General features: G+C 41.8%; 1 protein-coding gene across 2 annotated transcripts in view; it reads right to left on the minus strand.

Annotated features, from left to right (window-relative positions):
* LOC121815886 (thyroid hormone receptor alpha) overlaps nt 1-12795 on the minus strand; it is a 25236-nt gene extending 12441 nt beyond the window's left edge. The window contains exons 1-4 of one of the 2 annotated variants that reach the window (XM_042228778.1): nt 11565-11691; nt 10334-10539; nt 8883-9029; nt 6492-6750 (exon numbers count right to left, since the gene is read on the minus strand). In XM_042228778.1, the coding sequence (XP_042084712.1) occupies nt 6492-6750; nt 8883-9029; nt 10334-10539; nt 11565 (613 nt within the window). In that variant the 5' untranslated portion in view covers nt 11566-11691. Of the gene's footprint in view, nt 1-6491; nt 6751-8882; nt 9030-10333; nt 10540-11564; nt 11692-12586 lie in introns of those variants that run through there. The other variant, XM_042228777.1, reaches the window with a different exon arrangement.
* Between the last annotated feature and the right edge of the window lie 470 nt (nt 12796-13265).

A 13265-nucleotide genomic window follows, 5' to 3' on the forward strand; every position in this document is an offset into this window, starting at 1 on the left:
TGAATTCACATGGTAGGATTTGTAAAGAATTTATTCGTAAATTAGGGTGGAAAATAAGTATTTGGTCACCTCAAACAAGGAAAATCTCTGGCTCTCACAGACCTGTAACGTCTTCTGTAAGAAGCTTTTCTGTCCCCCACTCGTTACCTGTATGAATGGCACCTGTTTGAACTCATCATCTGTATAAAAGACACCTGTCCACAGCCTCAAACAGTCAGACTCCAAACTCCGCCATGGCCAAGACCAAAGAGCTTTCGAAGGACACCAGGAAAAGTATTGTAGACCTGCACCAGACTGGGAAGAGTGAATCTACAATAGGCAAGCAGCTTGGTGTGAAAAAATCAACTGTGGGAGCAATCATCAGAAAATGGAAGACATACAAGACCACTGATAATCTCCCTCGATCTGGGGCTCCACGCAAGATCTCATCCCGTGGGGTCAAAATGATCATGAGAACGGTGAGCAAAGATCCCAGAACCACACGGGGGGACCTGGTGAATGACCTGCAGAGAGCTGGGACCAAAGTAACAAAGGTCACCATCAGTAACACACTACAACGGCAGGGAATCAAATCCCGCAGTGCCAGACGTGTTCCGCTGCTGAAGCCAGTGCATGTCCAGGCCCGTCTGAAGTTTGCCAGAGAGCACATGGATGATACAGCAGAGGATTGGGAGAATGTCATGTGGTCAGATGAAACCAAAGTAGAACTTTTTGGTATAAACTCAACTCGTCGTGTTTGGAGGAAGAAGAATACTGAGTTGCATCCCAAGAACACCATACCTACTGTGAAGCATGGGGGTGGAAACATCATGCTATGGGGCTGTTTTTCTGCCAAGGGGACAGGACGACTGATCCGTGTTAAGGACAGAATGAATGGGGCCATGTATCGTGAGATTTTGAGCCAAAACCTCCTTCCATCAGTGAGAACTTTGAAGATGAAACGAGGCTGGGTCTTCCAACATGACAATGATCCAAAACACACCGCCCGGGCAACAAAGGAGTGGCTCCGTAAGAAGCATTTGAAAGTCCTGGAGTGGCCTAGCCAGTCTCCAGACCTCAACCCCATAGAAAATCTGTGGCGGGAGTTGAAAGTCCGTGTTGCTCGGCGACAGCCCCAAAACATCACTGCTCTCGAGAAGATCTGCATGGAGGAATGGGCCAAAATACCAGCTACTGTGTGTGCAAACCTGGTAAAGACCTATAGTAAACGTTTGACCTCTGTTATTGCCAACAAAGGTTATGTTACAAAGTATTGAGTTGTATTTTTGTTATTGACCAAATACTTATTTTCCACCCTGATTTACGAATAAATTCTTTACAAATCCTACCATGTGGATTCATGGATTTTTTTCACATTCTGTCTCTCACAGTTGAAGTGTACCTCTGGTGCAAATTACTGACCTCTGTCATCATTTTAGGTGGGGGAACTTGCACAATCGGTGGCTGACTAAATACTTTTTTGCCCCACTGTAACTTATATAAGGAGCTGTTGGTTTATTGAAAGTAGTATAAAGGATTATTTTGATAGTCAACTAGTCAGATTATTTTTGCGATTAGTCGACAATAGATCATGCATCCATTGGAGTAAAACGTACAGCTTATTGCACCAGCAGCATCTGCTCTTATATAACTATCATTAGCTTACAGCTTTAAGTGTTTAAGGTATGTGCTAACTAACAATAAAGACAAGATGATAGTTTATTAAATTTTAATGAAATTTGCAGATTGTTTCGGTGAAGTTTAATAAACTCAGCCGTCTGTCCTTGCTATCTAAAATATAACAGCAGACTGGAGTAAATTCTCTACCAAATTCTGTTTAATCATTTGTCTGCTTGACGTTTATTCAGCTGTGTAAAAACTATAACTTTAATCACAGCCAAACCGATTTACTCAGGAACAAATAAAACACTGAAAAACGCCAAATAATAAAATTTTTAAGTCTGTAAATGAATGTGCAGATTGCTGTTCTCGGCCTAGTGACCCCGGCAGCTATAGAGCTGATGGGTAACAGACGTTTCCGAAAACGTTCGGAGCACTTTTGCAATATATGTGATGTCTTGATAAGATCGAGCAGATATTTGAGTTTACACAGCTACATTCTGCCTGAAAATATCTTAAAAGTTTATTTTGTGACCCAGAAAGAGTAATGATATTATTAAAACTAATAGCTCCACCATTGTTGCCAGCTGGAATTAGCTGGGCCGTGCTATGAATTCTGGGATAGGTTGGGCCACGAAGAATACACCCAACCAATCTTTCCATTCTGGGGATAAGGAGGACACATTTGTCGGCCACATTTGGAGGAGTCTTTGAATTTGGACATCCTTCGCCACACCACTGTGACGTAATCGGCCTACAAATACGGCCTCCGAAGGATGCGGCCCCTATTGTAGCACAGCTACAATACCGGACACGCATTCCTGCCATCTTCTGTTTCAGTCTGTTATAAAACTCTTAAATCCTTCTACTTATTCCTGCGTCTTTCAGGATCTTGCAAAGCTTCAAACGACGCATCAACTATTAAAGTAGTTGTCAACGATTTTGATAGTCGACAAACCTAACTGAAAGTGGCAAAAGTGTGGCAGTTCAAACACTGGAACTGCGTGTTTGCAACCAGAGAATTAGCACCCATCAGCTACAAGGGAAAAAAGCCCAATATTCACAATTTGGAAAAAAGCTGCTGTGTTCAGTATCTTTACCCCTAAAAATATCTCAAATGTACACAGAAGCAAACACACCCTGACAGAATTCCAGCAGCAGCATGTCCATAAATAAGCTGCTTTAGGTCATCCTAGGTCTTGGAGAGATTCCAGGACCTTGAATGACCTGCAGGATCTGCTCTTCTGATCTGCAGTGATGCACAGTGCTTTGCTTTCCAACTATCAATCATGCCGATACTGTCTGTCCCTCCCTTGTAGTGTTGTTCAGATATTATTCTGTCCATCGTCTGAGTGTATCACTGCACACTAGTTACATCATTTCAACTATGAAACAGAGAATTAGAGATTTATGAGAAACTATTATTGCATTTTATTTTATAGCAGATGGTTTTGTGAATAAGCATCTAATATAATCAATGTTAAGGTTCAGGTTGGGAAGGTTACTTTTAAAATGTATTCCATTACAGAATACAGAATACATGCCCCAAAATGTATTCTGTAACGTATTCCGTTACGTTACTCAATGACAGTAACAGTATTCTGAATACTTTGGATTACTTAATATATTATCATGCTTTTTACAACAACGTGAATGTACTATTGCTGTGTGATTTATTACTATTACTGAAGGTCCGCGACTCCGAACTGTAGTAAAGGGACCTCTGGACTAATACTCGGGGTCCCTGTCGGGCTCGTAGCGAAAATAGCTTTACTTTGTTGTCTGGGTCAACTTTGCTAGCGAGAGACAGAGAGAGGCGTTGAAAGGCTGCTCCAACGAACTTATTGTTTTCGGAGGAAAACACGAACACGGTGTACAGTCGAGTCTTAATAGCTTACTTACAACTGGGCTCGTCAGGCACTCTTCTTGGCTGAGTGGTTATTATTATATTTACATGCTTCCAGCTCCCGTTTTTCCTCGATGACAACTCGTACCTTTCCACTCCCCTTTTTCTCCCTCCTCGCGCTCACAGACCCATAACGTGTATGGCAGTCCATTCTCCCTGCAACACGGACTACACTGCCCATGATGCTACATTCTTTAGAGCTATGCTTGTAGCATTCTGCCTGTTAGCTTAGCACAACAACAACAACAACGAAAAGGCGCTCTCTCACCCAGGAAACACACAGTCGCAGAGAGAGAGAGAGCGTCGCCCTGTAACCATGGCAACCGTAACGCTGCCGCCTGGAACAACAGAACTAGCTGTCAAACAAAACCCAAACAGTCCTGACCCGCGACAATAATGAAACAGGAAAGTACCGCAGTGTAATCCATTTATTTCAACAAAGTAACTGTATTCTGAATACCACCTTTTTAAACGGTAACTGTAACGGAATACAGTTACTCATATTTTGTATTTTAAATACGTAACGGCGGTACATGTATTCCGTTACTCCCCAACACTGTTAAGGTTGCATCTGGGTGTCTTTTACTTCACACTTTGAAGAAATCCACCTCAAGTGGGGCTTTGTGGCCCAGCTTCAGAGACAGTGACTGTCTAGGAATTAGGGCTGTGTGGTGATAGGATTAAAAGCAGATTAGACAAGATTATTCCCATTCAGGTTGTTTAGGGAGTGTGGGAATTTAGTTAATGTGTTTTTCCCTTTTCCATCAGTGTGCAAATAAAGCCGGTGTGATCAGCTTTATGTCTGTGGTTAAAGTCCGTCAAACTGTAGGTACCATGGTAGACTTTTAGCATTAGAGCAGAACTAAAACTACAGGGCCAGTCCCATGGTGGGGTTTTTTCCACTACAAATGATTGAAAAATGGGAAGCAAATAACTTCCTTACAAATATCTTTAAATGGCAATGAGCAAGCTCCACCTGCACCAGTGTAAGGACTGACCATGAACGCACTGGAAACTGCAAAGTTGCCTAATTGCCATCGTTCTGGGACACAAAAGAATGTTGTCAGAAAGCTCTGTACAGAGTGGAAGAACAGAAGTCTGCTATTCTTTCCAGCTATCTCCTGTTTAATGACTGAAAACAATTGAAAATGTGATTTCTGTCAGGAGGGCACTCTGCCCTTCTATGTAATTATATAGAGAGACTAAAGGAGAAGCAGCAGCAAGACCCACCACAGAAAATAACAGGCAGTCAACTCCATTATTTACAGTGCATGCAGAAAGTAAGTATTCCTGTTACTTGTTCCACATTTTGCCATGTTATGTACACCCTGTTTTCCCTGATCATCTGTTAGATATTTCTACAACTTGATTGGAGTCCACCTGTGGTAAAGTCAGTTGATTAAACATGATCTGAAAAGATCACAAACGAAGCCATGAAGTCCAAGGAATTATCTGAGACAAGATCGTATTGAGGCACAGATTTAGGGAAGGGTACAGAAAAATTTCAGAAGCATTGAAAGTCCCAATGAGCAAAGTGGCCTCGTCATCCATAAATAGAAAAAGATTGGAACCACCAGGACTCTCCCTAGAGCTGGCCATCCGGCCAATCTGAGCGATCAGGGTAGAAGGGCCTTAGAGATAACCAAGAACCCAATGGTCGTTCAGCGTGACCACAGAGCTCCAGGATTGCTCTGTGGAGAGAGGAGGACCTTTCAGAAGGCCAACCATTTCTGCAGCACTCCATCAATAAGGCCTGTTTGGTAGAGTGGCCAGATGGAAGCCACTCCTCAGTGAAAGGCACATGACAGCCTGCCTGGAGGTTGACAAAAGACACCTCCAAGACAACGAGAAAATGCTCTCGTCTAATGAAACAAAGATTGAACTGTTTGGCCTGAACGCCAAGCATTGTGTTTGGGGAAACCCGGCGCCGCTCATCACCAATGGCATCCCCACAGTGAAGCATGGTGGTGGAAGCATCATGCTGTTGGGATGTTTTTGGCAGCAGGCAGAAAAAGATAAATGCAGCAATGTACAGAGACATCCTCGATGATAACCTGCTTCAGAGTCTCTGAACCTCAGACTTTCAACAGGACAATGACCCTGAGCACATAGCTTAGATAACAAAGGGGGGCTTTGGGACTACTATGTGAATGTCCTTGAGTGGCCCAATCAGAGTACAGACTTGAAGCTGACTGAAGATCTGTGGAGGGATCTGAAAATAGCTGTGCAGTGATGCTCCCCATTTAATCTGATGGAGTTAGAGACACTCTGCAAAAGAAAATGGTAGAAAATGCCCCAAAATGTGCTTAAATATTGTACTGAACAAAGGCTGTGAATACTTATGTACATATTTTAGCTTTTTGTTTTTAATAATTTGCAAAATTAATCTGTAAAAAAGATAAAATGTGGATCATTTGAAGCACTGAATAATTTACACTAAAACTGTACAAGCAATACAAAAGAGCCAGGTGGAGTGGGGTTGCAAAGTGGCATGCAGAAGCATACAGCATACAGCAACTATAATCCTGAGGTTGACTTCGTAGACGGTCAGAACCACCACACCTGAGATTTAACATCAAGTAATGTTATTAATGTTTTTTTAAACCTACCAAACCATAAAATTAAAAAAGAGAAGACAAATCAATCCTGCTATTATTGGCTGATTTGTACTCAGTGAGTGGAGCAATTTCATTGTGTGATGTAGCAACAGTGACTTAGTTTCCAACATAGTGTCGCATTAATGTGAAAAAAATCATTGTTGTTTTGTTTTGAAACATGTTTCAGGGGAAAAGAAATTGTGTTCTTTCATAAGACCACAAAAGATAAAAAAATCCTCACTTGTTGGTTCATATATGAATATATTTTCAGTGTAAAGATTGTGGTGGGAATGCAACCTGAAATCTAACAAAACCAGTGTCGAATGACAAACATCACATCTTTTCTCTTAAACAGATTTTAGACGATGGTAACAATATTCGTTTTTCACCTGAGCTCATGAGCAGCACCGCCTGCATCAGCGCCACCTCCGAGTCATCCAGATTAAATTGTGCTAGACTCTTGCCCAGATCAAAGATGGCGTCCGACACCACGCCCAGCCCGCCGTTCTTCAGCTGCTCGCGTTTCACAGCCATCTCGCCGTTTAGAGTAAGAGTCTCGCTGTCGGGATCGTAGCGAACAGCAGCACGCAGTGACATGATCTCCATGCAGCAGCCTTTCAGCAGGATGATCTGGTCCTCACAAGGCAGCTGGGAAACAAGATTTGAGCTTGTCAGGAAATGAGACAATGCTGAACTTCAATTAGAAAAGTCTGTCAGTTGTGTTTGTTTTCTAAACTATTGAGACATTGATGATATAATAGTAACTAAAAGCTAGCTAGCAAATATTAAGCAATTTGTTACAAAAATAAAGTTACACCAACTGCAATGATCTTTTCAGTTTTTATTTACATTGACACAGTGTCCCGACTCTTTCACAATAACAAACAGAAACACACAGTGAAATGGATTAGGACTGCTTTTCCTCCACCCCATTATAAGAGGGGAAGGGTTGTAATATTCTAGTCACAACAAGTCCTTTGCCAGGCTTTATGTAACCAGGAAGCCCCTACAATATACATGATGAGTGCACTCAGTTAGGTGGGAAGACATGCGATGGCACTTGCTCACAGATCGTTTGCACAGAGAGCAAAGCAATATCAGTAAGTGGTGAGTCACCACTTAATACAGAGAGAGAGGGAGACAGCGGTGGGGGTGTGGGGTGGATTAGTCAGTGTAATCCCAGCTGGCACGCAGCAGGACAAAAGCTTCAGATGGAGGAAGTTCCCAATCAAAAGACCCAGCTTAGGTTAACGAGCTTGTTAGTGTTTTAACGGAGAGCTACGCTCACAGTCTGCCTTTAAACGTTACAGTGAAACCAGAGTATGCGCACGTGTAGTTTAGATAACAATGTTAAATCATTTATAGCCGTCTAAATTCAAAGTGGAAATCAGAATTTAAAGAAGTGACAATAAAGAAACTCACAGTGTTAATTTCAGTAAAAGTGGAAGCTCGAGAGAGCGACACATTTTTAAAGCCGCTGGATTGAATTGTTCTTGTCTTTGAAGTAGACGGGCTATATTTAGGTACTGTGTGAGCTGACATTTTGGGAAAAGATATAAAAGACTGAAATGGGGGTTTGGAAACCTTTCCTGGGGCACAGAGTAAGAAATCAGACTGCTGCTGATGTTTCTCTTAAAACTTGTCTCTTACTGAATGCAGCATAAACTTAAACAATACTATCGCAGATTTTTAGAAGCCTCTTCAGTTAAATGTTGCACATTATTCACTGAGGTTCTTTAATCTGTACTGTTAACTGATCTTGTTACGCGACTTTCATGTTAAGAGTAATTTCTGTTGATGACAGCTGGGGTCACCCATAAGTTCATGATATCCAAGCCAGAAGGCAACACACTGGGCCAGCTGAAGGAAAGTTAAGTTGAAGAGTTGCCATTGTGACACATTGGAGGAGATCCAGCATATAATGCAAAGGCACAACTGCAAGGGACAGAACGGGACTTCCAGGCAGTGATCTAGAAATAGCAGCAGAAGTGGAAGCAGTCCAGAGCTGCACGAGAACATGACCTTCACGGTAAAATGATTTTGATGGCAGGCAACAGTTTGATGGCACAGGTTGCCTGGTGGGAAGCGACCTGTCGGCAAACAAACGCAAACACGTTGCAGTCAATCGGAGGCAGGCTGTGCTGATGACTGCAACTCGTCTGCATCTCTTTTCAATAAGAGATTTGACTCAGCTGGTTGTATTCTACTTATATTCCTACATAAAAGCAATACTGATAAGAGTCTATGTGATTTACTGTTAAATTGCAGTCTTGCAGCAAATATGTCACAATTTAAAGAGAAATATCTGATTTTTTTCTTTGATGAGGTTCTGTCTGGACTGGAATGTACGCCACTAATGTGAAATTTTGTGTAATTGAAACTTTTGTGTATATAAACAGCAACAGTTTTGCGATTATCCCAACTCTGTCATCACGAACAGATTGCATGCTAACTTAATCCTGTTCAGCTGCAAACTGATAGCAGACGAAATCCATCTTACAGCTAATGTTTCATATTAAAGATATCCACATAAAAAGCAGATTTGTTTTATTGTACTATAAATCTAGTCCTGTGTAAGCGGGATGTGAGGAAAAGTCAGAGTCTGTCTGGAGCACACACACAGCATCCAAGGCAGAGGATCCTGACTTGTGAAGTTATCACTGAATAAAAGGCGAGAGTGATCGGAAAGTTGGAAAACTGACGTGATGTGCGAGCAGAATCAAAGACTGAAGATAAATACAAAACAAAGAGTGATGTAAAGCCCCACGCATACCACATACCTCTGAAAACATGGGCAGTTTCTTGGCAAAGTCGACGACGCGAGTGATGGCAGGGGTCATTATCTTGGTGAACTCGCTGAAGACTTCCAGATCCACCTTATCTCCGTCTGAAGTGGGCACCATAGGACCCTGGCCAATATCATCGGGCTAGAAAGGAGACATTGTTCAACTATTAAATACCACAAGAAATATCTGCTGAATGAGACGCTTAACGCCCGGCCTGTGGGTTGATTTTCTTTGCAGAGGAGGCGTATCAAAGAAGCTCAAGGAAAAATGGAGTCGGTTCAGGAGATTACAGCTTTAGAAGAACACGATGTAATATAAATGTAAATGCAGCATATACAATGTTACGTTATGATGTTACAAAACGGAAACAAATATTTAAAACTGCATGTTTATTTCTGGTCTTTGATGCCAACTGTTCAGCGGTGTGTGCAAGATGCAAATCACATCACAGTCGTTGCATTGTTTTAGTTTAAGCACATGAATGTTCGCTCTTTTGTAATATGAGCACAATGCCTAAGAAATTATTTCCAGTTGCTGGCGAACGCTACATAAATAAAAGTGAGCTGAATCGAACTGTAACCTGAAGACTGTTAAAAACTTTAAAGCCGTCTTTACCTTCATGGAACTGTTGCCTGGTAACAAACATCTGACCTTTGCGTCAAGGTAACCATGGGAGGTTTAAAGCACGTGCGCCTGCACGTTACACTGATCACATGGGACGCCACAGAGCAAGCTGGCCATGATGAAAAGGAGAGCTCTCAAAACGGCTTCTTTTGAAATGAAAAGAAGTCGCCTTCTTTTATGTTGATGTTTGATATCTGAAGTGGAACTGACTTTCAAGGCGCTGTTGAATTCTGGAGTAACGAGCTACATGAAAGAAGGAAGGAGCTGTTGCGAGGACCAAACAGCAGCCCGATTCAAATGCCCAGATCTGTGTTATGTAATTTTTTTTGCAGTTTCTGCTGCGTTTTCATAATCTAAGATGATGCTTTATACTTTTTCCATCTCTGTTGCTGTATAATTTACATTTTTGCTTTCTATAATCTTCATATTTGTTATCTCTAAAGCACCTTGGGTGTGCAGGCAGTCATTATTGGACCGTTTGGAAGTTTTTTTCCTGCACGGGATCCTTCTCGGTCACATTGAATAGATCTGTGTGTAACAAATACATTTTTGCATGACGCAAAAGAGCGATTGTTGGCAATTAAGGTGCAAACGGCACCTCGGTTTCCTCCACGGGCTGTGCGCCACAGCCACGGCTGACACAGACGAACAGCGTGATGTAAAACTCTGCAAAGCTTTACATCACTTTTTACAGCAGTGTCATGTTCAGTTCTCTGAACTGAACATGACACTGCTATTGACTTTCATGTGAAAAGATTTCTATTCTAGTTTATGCAACAGTGCTCAGCCTAAAGGCGATGTCCACTCAACTAAAAGCCTACCAGGAATTTGCGCTTCTGTTTCCAGCTGGAGCCCTGGGCGTTGGTGTGCCGGTGGGCTTCGGTCACCATCCTGATCAGCTCCCACTCTGCTGTGTCTGGCTCTGGCCTCGTCTGTAGCATCCGCATCATTTCCTCTTTCTTCCTCTTCTCGCGATTCTCCTCGATCAGACGGCGCTTGGCCACGCGCTTTGAGTCATCCAACACCACTATCAGACAGGGGCAGGAAGGACACAGTAACATGGAATTGTTCTTTTTTCTGTGGGAGATGAAAGCCTGCCAGTTTAGTCAAAAATAGGCACAGTGAACATGCATTATTGGACCGAGGAGCTCTGATATGTTTGTCTACAGCTGAGCTGGAAACCTTTCCAATGCAGTAGCTGTTGATCGTAGGTTTTACACTGAAAGGACTTTGATAATAGGCTAATTATGCACTATGCCTGGATGACTCTTTCACCGAGTGCCTATAATCACAGCTCTCTTCCAACATGAGTACTCCGTGCACATTCAGTGTCAGTAATAATCAATCCCTTCCTGTAAGGACACGGGCTAAATCAGTTTTAGCAAACGTGTTCCAAACATGACAACAGAAGCGGAGAATAATCACAAATAGATGTTACTTCTGTTGCATAACACTTTGTAGTAAAATCCTATATACGCTGCTGTATAAAGGCACAAACAGCTTGCATACAAGGTTGCACAGATGATATCCTGGTTACGCACTCAGTGCTAATAAAAGCACCTACTTTTGTGTACACTGCCATCCTCGTGCTTGCAAGGAGATCTGGTGACACTGAGTGTGTTTATCAGACGTGACTGAAGTCTCCTCCTCTGCTAATCCACTGCAGTAAATGGCTTACAAATTTAAAGCTCTAATGCTGCTAAAGCAAATACTAAAACAAACATAAAGAAGTAAATATGCTACAAATATTCTGAATGTGTGTGCGAGGGTTTTTTTAAACATCCTGGGAAACATCCACACAAGCAGATGCACTTGCAAAGATGCTGATGAGCATGTGAGAGTTCCCCATTATTCATCACTCTAACTAGTTAGACTGCAACGTTGTGCAGAAATCTGTGTGAACACCCAGTAACATGTTTTTGCAAATTTTGAAAGTGTGTACTGTTCATCTCAAATTAGAGTCCAGTACAAAGTTTTTATGTGAGAACAAAAGGCTCAGGCTACCCACGCATGCACGGGTTTCACGCTTCGATGCTCTTGCCTCTCACTTACTTTGAATGGGGCTGTGGATCCATCGTTCTGTTTTGTTTGTGATGAATATTTCCCTCTCTGTGCTTGAGGATAAGGATGACTGATTGTTGTAGTTGTATGCGAACAACGCTAGATGCCGATAGCTAGCTTAGCTCATGCTAATCAAAGCTCCGTTAGCTTGTTTTATGAAGGATTTTTATAGATGCTTTGAAGAGTATACCAGCACAGCTTCAGGCACAGCTACTGCCAAACACTGTAACAATGTGCACTGCTCACGTGGGCCGAAAAAGATAAAGCCAACACAAAAGTAGCAAAAACTAATGCATAGCTTCACTTTACATAAAAATGACACAGTGCATGATTTCTTTCTTCTTCTTTTTAAATCAATCCATCTGGATGCTGAGATTGGTGCAGGGGTTTGACAGGTGTCACAAATCAGGGAGCTAACTCTAGCCTCTGAACTGGACCTCTTCACCCTGTTTGTGCTCCTGCTGTCTTTTGGAACATTTTAGTGGAATTAACTGAGCAACAATTTGACTCTCTGTGGGGTAACACAGCGAACATTTTGATTTTGATGAGTAAAATTCTAGTATTTTTATCACTTTATTGCTCAGCACTGGTTAGCAGCTATCAGCACTTGTACATTTGATGAATGCCCGTAGCTAAGCACACTTGCAGGCATTATCAGATTAACAACTAATCACCTTCTCTTCTAAATAGAGTAACTTCTGGCTCTAAAAGTCCAACACAGCAGATAAAACTGAGAAGTTACAATCAACTAGCACCGTAACTGCCAGACACCATCTATTTTACCTTTTTATTTCTATGTGAAATATTTATTTTTACTAGTTACTAGTTGTAATTTTTTTGTTTTACTTTTCTGTTGTGCTTTCTAGTGTGAGTTACTTTCTCTGCACAGCACCTTCAATCTGCCTTTGTGTAAGAAGGCTGCTTTTTAAATAAATGAACCTCTGTGAACTAAAAATCATTACCTCTTCTCTAAAATCTATGACGAGCTTAAAAACAAACAAAAAAAAACTCACAGTCCATGGCCATGCCCACAGAGATGCATTTCTTAAAGCGGCACAGCTGGCACTGGTTGCGCGTGATCTTGTCGATGATGCAGCAACCTTCATATTTACAGGAGTAGGACGGATGGAGGTTCTTCTGGATGGTCCGGCGGAAAAAACCCTGAGGAGAAGGAAAGGGGAACAGGTGTCTTCCTGTTAAAAGGGAGTTTTTCCTTCCCACTTTCACCAAAGTGCTTGCTCATAGGGAGTCATATGATTGTTGGGTTTTTCTCTGTATGTATTATTGTAGTTTCTACCTTACAATAAAGGCCTTGAGGACCGTTGCTGTTATTGGGGCTGTATAAATAAAAATGAATTGAACTGTTGTGAAAATTAAATCCACCAATTAAATGTTCTTGTGTTCTGATTACAATAAAACAAGTTCATTAAATGAGTCACATCACAAGGCATGTTGGTGACTGTGAGCCAAGATCCTGTTTGCCAAAAATCGTGAAGTAATGAACTGATGGCATGACTGAACATCTCTCGCAAGCTTTACACGAGACGGTTCGATTGGAATAACACAGCAGACGTGGTTTACAAAGACCTGGTTTGAACCAAAAGTGGAGCGAGGTAGGAAGTGTTACTCTGTTATTTGAAAGTTAAGTGAATACGAAACAAGTGTTTCTGCCTGAGGAAACACATTTAAATT

The sequence above is a fragment of the Haplochromis burtoni genome, unplaced genomic scaffold (assembly GCF_018398535.1).
Source record: "Haplochromis burtoni strain Fernald_Lab_line unplaced genomic scaffold, NCSU_Asbu1 Contig_349, whole genome shotgun sequence".
In the NCBI taxonomy this organism is placed as follows: Eukaryota; Metazoa; Chordata; class Actinopteri; order Cichliformes; family Cichlidae; genus Haplochromis; species Haplochromis burtoni.